The sequence below is a fragment of the Erythrolamprus reginae genome, chromosome 3 (genome assembly GCF_031021105.1).
Source record: "Erythrolamprus reginae isolate rEryReg1 chromosome 3, rEryReg1.hap1, whole genome shotgun sequence".
Classification (NCBI taxonomy): domain Eukaryota; kingdom Metazoa; phylum Chordata; class Lepidosauria; order Squamata; family Dipsadidae; genus Erythrolamprus; species Erythrolamprus reginae.
The window spans coordinates 250,527,214-250,543,720 of NC_091952.1; the positions used below are offsets into that span (position 1 = coordinate 250,527,214).

General features: G+C 40.3%; 1 protein-coding gene across 1 annotated transcript in view; it reads right to left on the reverse strand.

Annotated features, from left to right (window-relative positions):
- COL22A1 (collagen type XXII alpha 1 chain) overlaps positions 1–16,507 on the reverse strand; it is a 208,921-nt gene that overhangs the window by 120,792 nt on the left and 71,622 nt on the right. The window contains exons 13-18 of the mRNA XM_070748335.1: positions 14,758–14,811; positions 11,340–11,393; positions 5,964–6,008; positions 4,771–4,824; positions 2,176–2,229; positions 137–172 (exon numbers count right to left, since the gene is read on the reverse strand). Coding sequence (XP_070604436.1) covers positions 137–172; positions 2,176–2,229; positions 4,771–4,824; positions 5,964–6,008; positions 11,340–11,393; positions 14,758–14,811 — 297 coding nt within the window. The remainder of the gene's footprint in view (positions 1–136; positions 173–2,175; positions 2,230–4,770; positions 4,825–5,963; positions 6,009–11,339; positions 11,394–14,757; positions 14,812–16,507) is intronic.

Sequence of the window (16,507 nt, forward strand, 5' to 3'; positions counted from 1 at the left end):
ACATCAATATGGTTTCCTTTTATTAAAGATATATACACAAAGATCATAAGGGTTATAAATCTCCAATCCCACACCATTTCCAGAGAAATCATTTTTCATCATCCCACGCCACAGCTGTGTATAAAATAAAACTTACTGCTGAGCCTGGTTTACCAGGGGGACCGATATCACCCTATAATTGGGGAAAAAATCATAGAAAAATAATTAAATGTTAGTTGATTTATATCGGTTTTCTCAACCTTGGTACTATAAGATGTATGGATAACAACCAGAGGTGGGTTCCTGCCACTTTGGACCGGTTGTATAGAACTGGTAGTTGGAATTTGCCCTTGCTCGCTAAACCTGAACTGATTCTCTTGGCAGCACAATTAATTACTTACTCACTCACTCACTCACTCACTCACTCACTCACTCACTCACTTACTTACTTACTCACTTACTTATGGGATTTGTATGCCTCTCCTATCCGAGGACTTGTTTTTTGCTTCTGCACATGTGCAGAACCTAGGTTATCAGCACTGTGCATGTGTGTGAGCCTGTACAGCGCCAGAGGAAGCGAACTGGCAGCTAAGTAAGTCAGAGCTCATCCCCGATATCGACTCTCAGAATTCCTCAGTCACTTTGACTCTTGAGAGTGAAGTTGTCTTGTCTTAATTTGTTAATGTTGAGAAATCCTACTTCATATTAAAAAAAATGGTTGGGAAGAACTGAAAAGGGGAGTGAGCAACCCCCCAGCCAGTAGTGGGGTGCTACCAGTACGATAGAGGATGGTGCACCAGTAGCACATATTGTGGCTGCATAATGTGAGCTTTGGTTCTCTTGTGTGCGCACACGTCCCAGTGTACTTTTGCTTTGTGCAAATGCGCAGAAGCAAAATCTTACATAGAAGACTGACGGCAGAAAAAGAGCTCATGGTCCATCTAGTCTGCCCTTATACTATTTCCTGTATTGTATCTTAGGATGGGTATATGTATATCTCAGGCATTTTTTAATTCAGTAACTGTGGATTTACCAACCATGTCTGCTGGGAGTTTGTTCCAAGCATCTACTACTCTTTCAGTAAAATAATACTTTCTCACGTTGCTTCTGATCTCTCCCCCAACTAACTTCAGATTGTGCCCCCTTGTTCTTGTGTTCACTTTCCTATTAAAAACATTTCCCTCCTGAATCTTATTTAACCCTTTAACATATTTAAATGTTTCGATCATGTCCCCCCCTTTTCCTTCTGTCCTCCAGATGATCTGTATGTGCATGAGAGAGAAATTCCAGCAATGTGCAAAAGCAAAAAAATGCCAAAATCTTGTGTGGGTGCATGTCCCCCTGTGAGATTTCAGCACTTTTTGCTGCCTCTGCATGCACAGAAGCAAAAACATACTGGCAGTAATGCCAATCCGTCCCTATTCCCAGCCTTCCTAGACCTTACAAAAGATTTGATACACCCCATAGACTTATCCCTCTACAAGATTAGAGAACCCCTGCTAATTTCAGTGGGGAATAAACAAGAAATATGCAAAAAGAGGAAACTTCTACATCAATTACTTCCTAGCAGATTCCAGCCACTATAAAGTGCAAAAACTATGATCTGACTATTAAAAACGTGATTACTCTTTTTATTAATATTGATTGTTTCCTGGTTGCTTATTTGACCCCTGTGACAATCATTGTGTTGTGCCTCATAATTCTTTTATAAATGTATATTTTCTTTTATGTACACTGAGAGCATATGTACCAAAGACAAATTCCTTGTGTGTCCAATCACACAAGGAATTCTATTCTATCCTATATTCTCTATCAGCAGCATGATGAAAACGATTTAAATAATATCAACTATCCAATTAGTAAGAAACTCTTACTGACTAAGTGGATTTTGTTTCTGATGATAAATTAAAATGAATGAATGAGCAGAATGAACAAATAAATAAATATAGATATTGATAGACAGATACATGCAATATTGTATAAATGTTATAGAACAGAAAATTTTCAGGCATTAGACTGAAAAATATATTGTTTAAGCGATCATCTACTTATGCTAGCTGTATCTTTAATGCATTTTTTTAAAAAAAATATGCATCTACTTTCAAACTTGCTATCTCCTACATTCCAATTATTTTAAAAATAACATTCAAAGCGCAAGTACACATACATCAGTCCTTTACATAATCTTCATTTTACCTTCACTCCTTGTAGCCCTGCAGGTCCAGGTTGACCTGGACTTCCTTTGGCGCCCTGAAAGAAAAATAAAGAGATGTCAAAAAATATTCTCAGGGTCAATGGTCCAATTTGACAAATTCACAAAAAAAATAGACAACTTCGGGAACTTTAAAATCCCAAAAGAAAACTTTATTGAATACATCATTGTCGTGGTTGGCTCTGGGCCAGCTCCTGCCCCAAGGACTGTGGGGGTGGATGTGGAAATGTCACAGGCCTGTTTTGCTGCCGACAGCTTCGGGCAGTGAATTATCATTTGAAGAAGGGAGTGACTGTGAGATGGGAACTTCAGAGGGGGGCCTGGCAGGCAGCCCAGGAAGAAGCGAGTCATCATCTTCCTTATCTTCGATAGACTCTGATGAGGAAGCAGTGATAGACGCACGCATGCGTAGAGCTATGCATAGAAGAGAACAGCTTCGTAGGTATTATAAGATATAATAGAGTCCACCTGTGGTTGGGTGGGGTTCAAGTAATTAGGGCTGCTGTTAAATGGGCAGTGTGCCGGCCTCGTAGTGTGGAAGATTATCTGATCGTGCTTGTGGATTTTGCATTGCCGTTCCGGATTTTTCCCAGGACCTTGTGTTTGGATTTCAGGATTGTGACCATGAATCATAGTGAATTTACAACATCTGAAGAGAAGTAGCTGTGACGAATTCACAGCTACTGGTTAATTGACTTGAGTTTGTTGTTTTTGTTATTTCACTGCATTCAAGTTTGTTTGTTTTTACAAGTGAGCCCTTTGAATTCAAAAGAGGGTTTTTCTTCTATTTTTCTTTGGATAAAGAAACTATTGTTGCCTTTTCCTGTGTGTGTGTCTGTTTTTGCTACTTTTACATTTAAGTGAAGGCTCGTGCCAGGAGCCGGCAGAACACATCATTTTAGCACTGATGGATGCAAAACCACCTCTAACTCTTCCCGCACAATTCCACATAGTTAAAACAATAGATGTCTCCTTTGCTCCCCATGGAATGCATCACATTAACCCAGAGTGTCAAACTCACAGTCTTTAGGACAGTTGCATCATGAGCTGGCCATGCCCACCCGCAGTTTAGTGAAGGGGGAAAAAGTTATAATACGTCAAGTAAAAATCTAAAAATCAAAGCATGGCTTGGTTGGGGCAGGGTTGGGGGCAAGAAAATGACCTCTCTACCAACGAAGAGGAGGAGGAAGGCCAGAATTGAAACATGTCCCTCCCCTCCTGCTCCTGGCTGTCCCCCACTTCATTCCAATTTGCAATGGTAGTTGAATAGAATAGACTATTTGGCAGGAAATTTTTAAAACCCCACGGGACGTGGAATAAATTATTAAAAAGCAGGACTGCCCCACCAAAAATGGGACATTCTGGTCACCTTACTTATAGATCATCCAGTCCAACCCTGCTTATGGACTCTTGATTCACCTAATGTCTTGCTTCATTTTGCACCCTGCCTTAATCAGGCCACTGGAGGGGCCAACATCTCCGGGACCACCTTCTGCCGCACGAATCCCAGTGACCGGTTAGGTCTCACAGAGTTGGCCTTCTCTGGGTCCCGTCAATTAAACAATGGCATTTGGCAGGACCCAGGAGAAGAGCCTTCTCTGTGGTGGCTCCAACCCTCTGGAACCAGCTCCCCCCAGATATCAGAGTTTCCCCCACCCTCCTTGCCTTTCGCAAGCTCCTTAAAACCCACCTCAGTCGTCAGGCATGGGGAAATTGAAATTTTCCCTTCCCCCCTAGGCTTATAGAATTTATACATGGTATGCTTGCATGTATGATTGGTTCTTTAAATTGGGGGTTTTTAGATTACAGTGATCCCTCGGTTAGCGCGGGGGTTACGTTCCAAGACCTCCCGCGCTAACCGATTTCCGCGTTATACTGGATGCGGAAGTAAAAACACCATCTGCGCATGAGCGCCCTTTGTTCCATGGCCGCACATGCGCAGAAGGTGGAGCGAAGCAAGTTCGGAGGCTGGCGATGCAATGGTGATTTTTCCGGGCTCCTCGCCGCTACCCACAGTATCCTCCTGGTCTTTTTAGCGTCGCCACCTCCACTCCGTGTGCAACGTTTAGGAGGCATCTTCCAACAAGTCTGAACAAGTTCCAACAGTTGCAAAGCTTTTTTTTGCGTTTGCAACGATTGGTCGAGATTTTGGCCAATCAGCAATCAGTATGACGTCATCGGGCGGGAAAAACCGTGGTGTAAGAAAAAAAACGCGGACTTATTTTTTAATTAATATTTTTTTAAAAACCGCGTTGCAGCGTTTCGCGCTAATCGAGAACGCACAAATCGAGGGATCACTGTATTTTTAATATTAGATTTGTTCACATTGTCTTTTTTATTGTTGTTAGCCGCCCCGAGTCTTCAGAGAGGGGCGGCATACAAATCTAATAAATAAATAAATAAATAAAATAAATAAATAAATTTTAAATGTAAAGGATGTGTGACAAAACGTTGTGTTAGGTTTATGCAAAGCATTGCAAAAAGCTGATTGCCAGTCCTAAGTCTTTACATTGCATATGCTCAACTTGTTCTAAAAAGGATTCTATTTTTTTAAAAGAACTTGAAAATTAACCACATACCTGTTTTCCATCCAAGCCAGCCTTCCCCGGAAAACCATCTAGGCCACGTTCTCCCTGAGCAAACAAACATAAATGTTATATTGGAGATCTCATTCCAGGAAGTGGCCTTGGAAAAGCTGCAGGTCATGAACACTTTTCTGCTAGCTCCATTCCGTTGCCCAAACTCCACCCTGCAAGGGATTATTTATTTATTTATTTTTATTTATTTATTAGATTTGTATGCCGCCCTTCTCCGTAGTTGCCATGTCTCTAAGGAGAAGGGCAGCATAGAAAAATCGAATAAATAAAAAATAAGGAAATAAATAAATTATGGGGTAATTAATTGAAGAGGATGTTTGCTTCAGGGCTGAGATTGAGAACATCTGCATTTAAATAATGAACTTACAGAAACATAGAAACATAGAAGACTGACGGCAGAAAAAAAACTCATGGTCCATCTAGTCTGCCCTTATACTATTTTCTGTATTTTATCATAGGATGGATATATGTTTATCCCATGCATGTTTAAATTCAGTTACTGTGGATTTACCAACCATGTCTGCTGGAAGTTTGTTCCAAGGATCTACTACTCTTTCAGTAAAATAATATTTTCTCATGTTGCTTTTGATCTTTCCCCCAACTAACTTCAGATTGTGTCCCCTTGTTCTTGTGTTCACTTTCCTATTAAAAACACTTCCCTCCTGAACCTTATTTAACCTTTTAACATATTTAAATGTTTCGATCATGTCCCCCCTTTCCCTTCTGTCCTCCAGACTACACAGATTGAGTTCACTATGTCTTTCCTGATACATTTTATGTTTAAGACCTTCCACCATTCTTGTAGCCCGTCTTTGGACCCGTTCAATTTTATCAATATCTTTTTGTAGGTGAGGTCTCCAGAACTGAACACAGTATTCCACATGTGGTCTCACCAGCACTCTATATAGCGGGATCATAATCTTCCTCTTCCTGCTTGTTATACCTCTAGCTATGCAGCCAAGCATCCTATTTGCTTTCCCTACCGCCTGACTGCACTATATCTTTATGCAGACCATGTTTGGTCAATGACAAGGGTGAATATTCCTGGTGACATTACATGTATGCAACCTTCATAGAATATCTTACATATAACATGAGTTTTAAAATCATGAGCCAATTATGTCCCAAACTTATATTCATATTTATGTCATATTATTTGACAAATGTATGTATACCTTGTCACCCCGTGGTCCTTTTTCTCCTCTTTCCCCTTGCAAACCCTAAAAAAAAAAAGTAAGTAAGAAATCACAAAAATTATATTAACACCAATATCTCTGAGTGATTGGCTGGCTAGGAATGTTCACAGAATGGCTTAATAAATGTGGAGTACTGTTGAAGAAAGAAGATATCTTAGACTCTATTATTGTTGATATTGCACTTGAGCTTGGTTGTCTTCTTGTAGACATTTCAAAACCAAAATAAAATATAATAAAATTATACAGTTTTTAAAATGTTTGTGCTAATTGGTCTTGGACAATTAATCAACAAACTCAATATTTTCACTTTAATCTATTAAAAAAGCAAATAATAAACTATTTTTACAACTAGATAAAGGAAGATAATGAAAACTGAGTGATCTACTTCAACAAAAGGTTATGACCTATAAAGCCCTTCATGGCACCGGACCAGATTATCTCAGGGACCGCCTTCTGCTGCACGAATCCCAGCAACCAGTTAGGTCCCACAGAGTGGGCCTTCTCCGGGTCCTGTCAACTAAACAATGCCGCTTGGCGGGACCCAGGGGAAGAGCCTTCTCTGTGGCGGCCCCGGCCCTCTGGAAACAACTCCCCCCAGAGATTAGAATTGCCCCCACCCTCCTTGCCTTTCATAAGCTACTTAAAACTCACCTCTGCCACCAGGCATGGGGGAATTAAGATTCCCTTTCCCCCTAGGCCTTTACAATTTTATGCATGGTATGTTTGGTTTTTTATATTAAGGGTTTTTTTAAATAGTTTTTAGTATTGGATTATTATTGTACGCTGTTTTATGATTGCTGTTAGCCGCCCCGATTCTTTGGAGAGGGGCGGCATATAAATCCAATAAATGAATGAATGAATGAATGAATAAATGAATGAATGAATGAATGAATGAATGAATAAATAGATGTGATCTCATCCTATGAGAAGTGACATTATTTTATTCAATAAGCAAATGCTGACATTATAATCCATGTGATGAGAACCCATAGAATTAGAATGATATTATCAATCTATATTATTTATGTTGAGGTCAAAGTATAGAATATAATAGAATAACAGAGTTGGAAGGGACATTGTAGTCCAACCCCCTGCTTAGGCAGGAAACCCTATACCACTTCTGACAAATGGTTATCCAACATCTTCTTAAAAACTTCCAGTATTGGAGCATTCACAACTTCTGGAGGCAAGCTCTTCCACTGATTCATTGTTCTGTCAGGAAATTTCTTCTTAGTTCTAAGTTGCTTCTCTCCTTGATTAGTTTCCACCCATTGCTTCTTGTCCTACCCTCAAGGTGCTTTGGAGAATAGCTTGACTCCCTCTTCTTTGTGGCAACCCCTTAGGTATTAGAATACTGCTATCATGTCTCCCCTGGTCCTTCTTTTCATTCAAATAGACATACCCAGTTCCAGCAATCATTCTTCAAATGTTTTATCCCACACTCCCCTAATCATCTTTGTTGCTCTTCTCTGCAATTTTTCTAGAGTCTCCACATCTTTTTGACATAGCGGTGACCAAAACTGAATGCAGTATTCCAAGGGTGGCCTTACCAAGGCATTATAAAGTGGTATTAACACTTCACATGATCTTGATAAGCCTTGGTGGCACAGTGGTTAGAGTGCAGTACTGCAAGCTTCTTCTGCTGACTGCTGGATGTAGTTCACCAGTTCAAATCTCACCAGGCTCAAGGTTGACTCAGCCTTCCATCCTTCCAAGGTGGGTAAAATGAGGACCCAGATTGTTGAGGGTGATATGTTGACTCTGTAAACCGCTTAGAGGGGGTTGTGAAGCACTGTGAAGCAGTATATAAGTCTAAGTGCTATTGCTATTTATTCTATCCCTCTGTTTGTACAGCCTAGAAGCATGTTGGCCTTTTTGACAGTTGCTGCACACTGCTGGCTCAAATTTGAATGGTTGTCCACTAGGACCCCAAGTTCCCTCTCAGAGTTATTACTATTGAGCAAGGTACCTGTTGTGGTTGGCTCTGGGCCAGTTCCTGCCCCAAGGACTGTGGGGGTGGATGTGGGTGAATCTTCTCAGGGTCAGAGGCCAGTTTTATTGCCAACTGCTTCCGACAGCGAAGTGTCTGAAGCAGATAGTGGAAGTGAAATGGGATCCTCAAAGAGGGTAATGGCAGACAGCCCATTAGGTAGTTGCCCCCTGAATGATTCATCATCGTTATCATCAATGGATTCGGAAGGAGAAACATTCATTGATGTACGCAGCCGCAGGGCAATTGCTAGGAAAGAGCAGCTGTGTAAATACTACAGGAAATAAGGTAGATCGCCTGTGGCTGGGTGTCATTAGACTAATTGGGGCTGTTGTTAAATAGTCCACGTTTTGGCCTCTGGGTGCGGAGGTTTATCCGTTTGGTGAAAGAGGAAGTGGCTTTGTCTCAAGATTCTCCAAGGACGCTCTTTGCATTGATTCCAGGACTCTGAAACTAAACCATAGTCAAGTGTGTGAGTTGAAAACTTTTGAAGGAGAGTGGCTGTGACGTCTTCACAGCTGCTTGTTAATTGCTTTGTGTTTGTTTCTTGTTTTTCACCGCATTCAAGTCTGTTGCTTTGAAGGTGAGCCCTTTGACTACCAAAATGGTGTTTTGCTTCTATTTTAGTTTTGATAAAAACAGTGTTCTTGACTTTTCAAGTGTGTGTGTCTGAATTCCTACCTTTGCACTTAATTGGGGGTTCGTGCCGTGAAGTCCGGCAGAACAGTACCATATATAATTTACCTTTGCATTTTGTTTTTCTGTACACTTGGTCTGGGTAATTTATACAAAACTGACTATCTCCATAAACTTAATTGTGTGCTGCAGCTCACCAGAAGGATAAATCTATCTGCATAAATTCCTTCAGGGTCAAAGTTACTGCAAAGAACAATCTAAATTATTATTCAACATTTTGTAAAAACTAATGTCAGGTAAATGGGATATAGTTACAACCTAGAAAAGACAAGCTGAGTCCAAAAAGGTTAATTACTATGAAGTTGTTTTGTTCCTGATCGAACATTGTTTCATCAGGGATCTGAACAATTAGGTTAGAACAAATTAAAGACTAAAAAAATACATTTATTTCTCATTAAGCAAAAAACACTGTTACACTACGTGTCTAGAATATGATGAACAAATGGGGAAGGAAGGGCATGTCTACAAGGAATGCTTACATCTGGCATATGTAATTACTATTTTTTTTTTAATTTTGCCCATTTGCAAACTCTCAAGCTGTTTCAGACATTTGAAAATTTAACACAGAACTTTCAAGTCTGCATTAAATTTTCAGATGTCTGAAACAGCTTCAATATTGTCTACTGTATTTGTATTTATTAGATTTGTATGCCTCCCCTCTCCAAAGACTCGGGGCGGCTAACAACAATTAAAAAAGACAATGTGAACAAATCTAATATTAAAAATAATTTTAAAAACCCTAATTTAAAGAACCAATCATACATACAAGCATACCATGTATAAATTCTATAAGCCTAGGGGGAAGGGAAAATTTCAATTCCCCCATGCCTGACGACAGAGGTGGGTTTTAAGGAGCTTGCGAAAGGCAAGGAGGGTGGGGGCAACTCTGATATCTGGGGGGAGCTGGTTCCAGAGGGTAGGAGCCACCACAGAGAAGGCTCTTCTCCTGGGTCCCGCCAAACGACATTGTTTAGTCGACGGGACCCAGAGAAGGCCAACTCTGTGGGACCTAACTGGTCGCTGGGATTCGTGCGGCAGAAGGCGGTCCCGGAGATATTCTGGTCCAATGCCATGAAGGGCTTTATAGGTCATAACCAACACTGTACATATTGATAAGCCAATATGTACATATTGATATTATGTACTGTAAATATTGATAAGCCTATACTGATTCATTCCACAGGCTTACCAATATGTTACCTGAGGATTGCAAAATTGATTGGCTCAAACACAAATACTTAAGGAATTATTATGTTGACCTTCTCAGAAGCATGACTAATATTGTGAAATTAAGTGGACTTCTGAGCCTTTCCTTGATTCAAAACTTCATGAGATATTAAAGGAGCTTCTTTTCCAGGACTGGTTTATCAGAAAACATACCATGGGAATTGAATCCGAATAGCTGCTTTACCTTTGGGTGGAATTGTTCTCCCATTCTTACCGTGACCACACTGCTAAATAAATAATTCCCTCAGCACCATCAAATATAAGTCACTACGGCTGCCTTACTATTATTATTAGTCTTCTCATCGTTTCTATTATCCATCTCCTCCCACTTATGACTAGTATGACTGTAACTTGTTGCTTGTATCCTTACAATTTATATTAATTATATTAATATTGATTGTTTCCTGATTGCCTATTTGTACCCTATGGCAATCATTAAGGACCTCATGATTCTTGACAAATGTATCTTTTATTTTATGCACACTGAGAGCATATGCATCAATGACAAATTCCTTGTATGCCCAATTACAATTGGCCAATAAAGAATTATATTCTATTCTGTTCTGTGCTATGCTATGCTATGCTATGCTATTCCATTCCATTCAGATCGTGCAGAATGCAGCTGCGAGAGCCATCATGGGCTTTCCCAAAAATGCCCATGTAACACCAACACTCCGCAGTCTGCATTGGTTGCCGATCAGTTACCAGTCACAATTCAAAGTGTTGGTCATTACCTATAAAGCCCTTCATGGCACCGGACCAGGGTATCTACGAGACCACCTTCTGCCGCACGAATCCAAGCGACCGGTTAGGTTCCACAGAGTGGGCCTTCTCCGCGTCCCGTCAACAAAACAATGTTGTTTGGCGGGGCCCAGGGGAAAAGCCTTCTCTATGGCAGCCCCGGCCCTCTGGAACCAACTCCCCCCGGAGATTAGAATTGCCCCCACCCCCCTTGCCTTTCATAAGCTCCTTAAAACCCACCTCTGCCATCAGGCATGGGGGAACTGAGATATTCTTTCCCCCTAGGCCTTTACAATTTATGCATGTTATGTTTGTTTGTAGGGATGTTTGGTTTTTACAATAAGGGTTTTTAGCTGTTTTTAGTATTGGACTTATATGATGTTTTTTTATTACTGTTGTTAGCCGCCCCGAGTCTACGGAGAGGGGCGGCATACAAATCCAATAAATAGATAGATAGATAGATAGATAGATAGATAGATAGATAGATAGATAGATAGATAGATAGATAGATAGATAATTCCATTCCATTCCATTCCATCCCATTCCATCCATAACCTACCTAAGCATCTGTGTATAATATGCAGCGCTCAAGTTCTGGTTTGAGAATCATGTATCTTTTTGCCAGACAAGCTGAATTTTAAAAATTATACTTCATTCATTTAGAATATTACATTTAATGACAACCACAAATTCTAACTTACAGGTGCTCCAACATAACCTTGACGTCCTGGGGGACCTAAAGAGCCTTCTTCTCCCTGAGCATAAATGGAAAGAAAACACAATCTGAGAAGATAATCAAAATTTATGGTAGATTATTTGCACGAACAAATGTAACTCCTTTTTAATAGGTTAAATTTGACAGTATTGTAAACATCTTGTTAGCTTTCCTGAAATGCAAATTATTTGTGTGTTAAAACCAGGTGACTAATCACCAGTGTATTTTTGTGCTTGTGATGAAGAAATTCTGGATAAATTGATATAAAGATGAAACATCCTAATATGGTCCATATATTTATCTTATTTTATTTTATTTTATTTTATTTATTTGTTTTGTCCAATACACAATAATACACAATGAGGGTTATAGAGGATATAATCAGGTAGAATGTATTAAAGGGAGAATAGAGGAGAAAATAAAGGAGTAATAGCAGAAAAAGATATAGGTATAGAAGAGATGATATAGGAGATATAGGAGAGATAATAGGGGATGGTAGGCACTCTGGTGCACTTATGTACGCCCCTTACTGACCTCTTAGGAAATTGGTGAGGTCAATTGTGGATAGTCTAAGCGTAAAGTGTTGGGGGTTAGGGGATCATACTACAGAATCCAGTAGTGAATTCCATGCTTCGACAGCTTGATTACTACAGTCCTGCCTGTTGGCGACTACTTCAGCTTCAACCACAACAACACAAGAGCACACAACAGATTTAAACTTAATATTAACCACTCCAAACTTGACTGTAAAAAATACGACATCAGTAACCGAGTTGTCGAAGCGTGGAACTCATTACCGGACTCCATAGTGTCATCCCCAAACCTCCAACACTTTACCCTTAGATTATCTATGGTTGACCTATCCAGATTCCTAAGAGGTCAGTAAGGGGTGAGTACAAGTGCACTAGAGTGCCTTCCGTCCCTTGTCCTATTGCTCTCCTATATCTCTTATACCTTTCTTCTATTCCTATATCTCTTCTTCTATTCTTTCATTGATATGTTCTATTCCTATACCTTCTCTTCTATTATTTCTTAAATATATTTTACTATGAGTATCTCCTCTATAACCTTGATCATGTATTTTACTATGTGTATATAGATATATACCTACTAAAACCCTCATTGTGTATTGGACAAAACAAATAAACAAATAAATAAACAAACAAATAAATAAATAAACCTGATAAGAAACAGGATAGAGTTTGTACTGACTAGTTTAGGTTGCAAAAACATTAATACAGACACAGAAATATACTTTGCTGAAACTGTAAAAAAAAACCTCCATAAATGTAAATACAAAGGAGATTACAAATTAAAATTCATGGCACCGGACCAGAATATCTCCGGGACCGCCTTCTGCCGCACAAATCCCAGTGACCGGTTCGGTCCCACAGAGTTGGCCTTCTCCGGGTCCCGTCGACTAAACAATGTCGTATGGCGGGACCCAGGGGAAGAGCCTTCTCTGTGGCGGCTCCAACCCTCTGGAATCAGCTCCCCCCTGAGAGTAGGATTGCCCCCACCCTCCTTGCCTTTCGCAAACTTCTTAAAACCCACCTCTGCCGTCAGGCATGGGGGAACTGAAACATTTCCCCCTTGCCCATGTTGTTTTGGTGTTAGATTGATTGTATGCGTGTTTTTTTAATATTCTGGGGCTGTTTTTTATGAATTTTTTAGTTTAAAATTGTAATTGGATTGGTGGGTATTGGATTTGTTATTATGTACTGTTTTTACCCTGTTGTGAGCCGCCCCGAGTTTGTGGAGAGGGGCGGCATATAAATCCAATAAATCTAATCTAATCTAAAATTAGCATTGCTATTAATCTTCAATGACTCAAATACATTTTTCAGCCAGACAAGCTATTTATTCTATTTTAGAAATCAAACACAACTTTCTCGGGAGAGTCAGGTATTGGCACACTAATAAATGAGCCATCACATTAGTATAAAAGCTGACTAAGGAAGTAAGGGAATAAGGGGAAAATATGCTGACAACTTTGAATTAGTAGAACTACTTTATTAGAGTGCAAATAAGTAAATATTATTTTGCAGCTATTTGGAAAAAAATAATAGTAGTTAATGGGGAAAATCTTATTTTTTTATAATATTTTAATACCAATAATACAGCTTCAACCTTAATCTGTTTACTGTGGACCTAGCAGGTTGGTAAAGGGGGGGATGTCTAACATCTCTGTCTTACTGTCTCCACTTATTTGTATTCATTTCCTTCGTTCATGTCCATATTCATATTTATATTTGCTATCTTGTACATGTGAAATGAAGCAGTGGAAGTGATGTGCCGGTGTCTGGAGGTTGTTGGGGTCTGGATGGGTGTCAACAGACTCAAACTCAACCCTGATAAGACGGAGTGGCTCTGGGTTTTGCCTCCCAAGGACAATTCCATCTGTCCATCCATCACCCTGGGGGGGGGGAATTATTGATCCCCTCGGAGAGGGTCCGCTACTTGGGCATCCTCCTCAATCTACAGCTCACATTAGAGAAACATCTTTCTGCTGTGGCAAGGGGGGCGTTTGCCCAGGTTCGCCTTGTGCATCAGTTGCGGCCCTATTTGGACCGGGAGTCACTACTCACAGTCACTCATGCCCTCATCACCTCGAGGCTCGATTACTGTAATGCTCTCTACATGGGGCTACCTTTGAAAAGTGTTCGGAAACTTCAGATCATGCAGAATGCAGCTGCGAGAGCAATCATGGGCTGCCCTAAATATGCCCATGTAACACCAACACTCCGGAGTCTGCATTGGTTGCCGATCAATTTCTGGTCACAATTTAAAGTGTTGGTCATTACCTATAAAGCCCTTCATGGCACCGGACCAGGGCATCTACGAGACCGCCTCCTGCCGCACGAATCCCAGTGACCGGTTAGGTCCCACAGAGTGGGCCTTCTCTGGGTCCCATCAACAAAACAATGTTGTTTGGCAGGGCCCAGGGGAAAAGCCTTCTCTGTGGCGGCCCCGGCCCTCTGGAACCAACTCCCCCCGGAGATTAGAATTGCCCCCACCCTCCCTGCCTTTCGTAACCTCGTTAAAACCCACCTCTGTCGTCAGGCATGGGGGAACTGAGATATTCTTTCGCCCTAGGCCTTTACAATTTATGCATGGTATGCGTGTGTGTATGTATGTTTGGTTTTACAAATAAGGGTTTTTTAGCTGTTTTAGTATTGGATTTACATGCTGTTTTTATTACTGTTGTGAGCTGCCCTGAGTCTGCGGAGAGGGGTAGCATACAAATCCAATAAATAAACAAACAAACAAATAAACAAATAAATAAATAAATAAATAAATAAATAAATAAATGAATGAATGAATGAATGAATGAATGAATGAATGAATGAATGAATAAATAAATAAATGTTGACAAACTAATACATAAATAAATATTCATCTACCTTTGGGCCAGATGGTCCAGGAAGACCAGTCGCTCCAGGAAGACCAGGTTCTCCCTAAAAGAGAAGTCAAAATAATATTCATAGCAACAACTTGCTGTAAACATCTTAGGAATCAGGGTGTACTGAAAACTCACCAACTGTTTAACCTATGAAGCCAAAAGAATGCTTATTTGTGAGATAAATGCAAAATTTTGACACAATTACTGCAAGATTTCTAGTTTTGTCTCTGGAGATTCTCACTCATCCAGATCATGATTGTCCCAAAGGTGCTTTTTTTAATAGAAAATCTGGACTTTCTTTTTTGAAGACATTTGTTTCTCATCCAAGAAACCTCTTCAGTTGTGAGAAGAGAAACATCTTCAAAAAAGATGTTTTGAAGAAGATGTCTTCAAAAACATTACCTCTCACCCTAGTTATGCCTAGAAAAAAAGATTTCTTCACATCAAACAAGAATGAACCTCTTTTTAAGATATTCTGGTTGCTCAGTTCTGTTATGGTTTAATCAAAGTCTCAATGGTAAAATACAATTTCAAAGTATGCACTTTAAAAATCAATTCTTCTCAATATCTTTTACAGTACTACCTCTAGATACGAGCTGCTCTACATGCGAGTATTCCAAGTTACGAGCCGCGACGCGAGCAAAATTTCTGTTCAACATCTGAGCTCAAATTCGGGATATGAGCCGAGCTTCCACTAGGTGGCACAAGAATCTCCTTGCTTCCAGTTATCTCGGCATGAAAAACAAAGTCTAAAGGCATTCATTCGAGATGCGAGTTGATCGACTTACGAGCTTGGGTCTGGAACGAATTAAACTCGTATGTCGAGGTACCACTGTATTATAAATTTGTCGGTCCTCATCCTGTTCTCCCATACCATTACATCACGTCACATCCTGGAATATGGAAGTCTACATCCCAGGGAAAGTGCATTCACTGACTTTATTAGTCCAAATTTAGTTGGTACCTTGAGCCATGGTTGTACAATGGTTAGAATGAAGTATTGCATGCTAATTCTGCCAACTGCCAGCAGTTCAACTCTGACTGGCTCAAACTTGACTCAACCTTCCATTCTTCCCAGATGGGTAAAATTGTTGAGGGCAATATGATGACTCTGTAAAATGCTTACAAAGGGATGAAAAGCACTAGGAAGCAGTATATAAGACTAAGTGCTATTGCTACTGCTTAGGTGCTGTGTTTGTTGACTGGAAGGTTGCCAATTTGAAACTCTACCATCACATGATGGTGTGAGCCCCTGTTTCTTGCCCCTTGGTTTTAAACAGAGGGGGATTCCCGATTCCGTCGCTACCAGTGCATTGCGCACACAGCTGTCTTTCTGCTGTGGGCGCACTAGGAGGTGCGCGCACAGATCAATTTTCGCTACTGGTACGCTGTTCTTATTTGTACCAGTAGCAGCCCGATACTGGTTTTAAAGCAAGCAAATGTGAGTAGATAAATAGGTACCACTCCAGTAGGAAGATAACAGTGTTCTATACCTCTTGGCATGTAGTCATGCTGACCACATGACCAGGGAAGACTCTTCAGGCAATGAAGATAGTGTCCTAAATTGGACACAACTGAACATGGGGAACATTTACCTTAAAAAACTTGTATTATTGCTGAAGAAGACTGCTTCCACACATAGAAGATTTCTTGTAGACGTAGAAGTGGATAATTGTTGTTTTCAGATCCCACCAGAGTTTCTGTGTTTCCACCCATCAAATTTCAGCTGGGAAACTTTTGTTTGCAGGGAA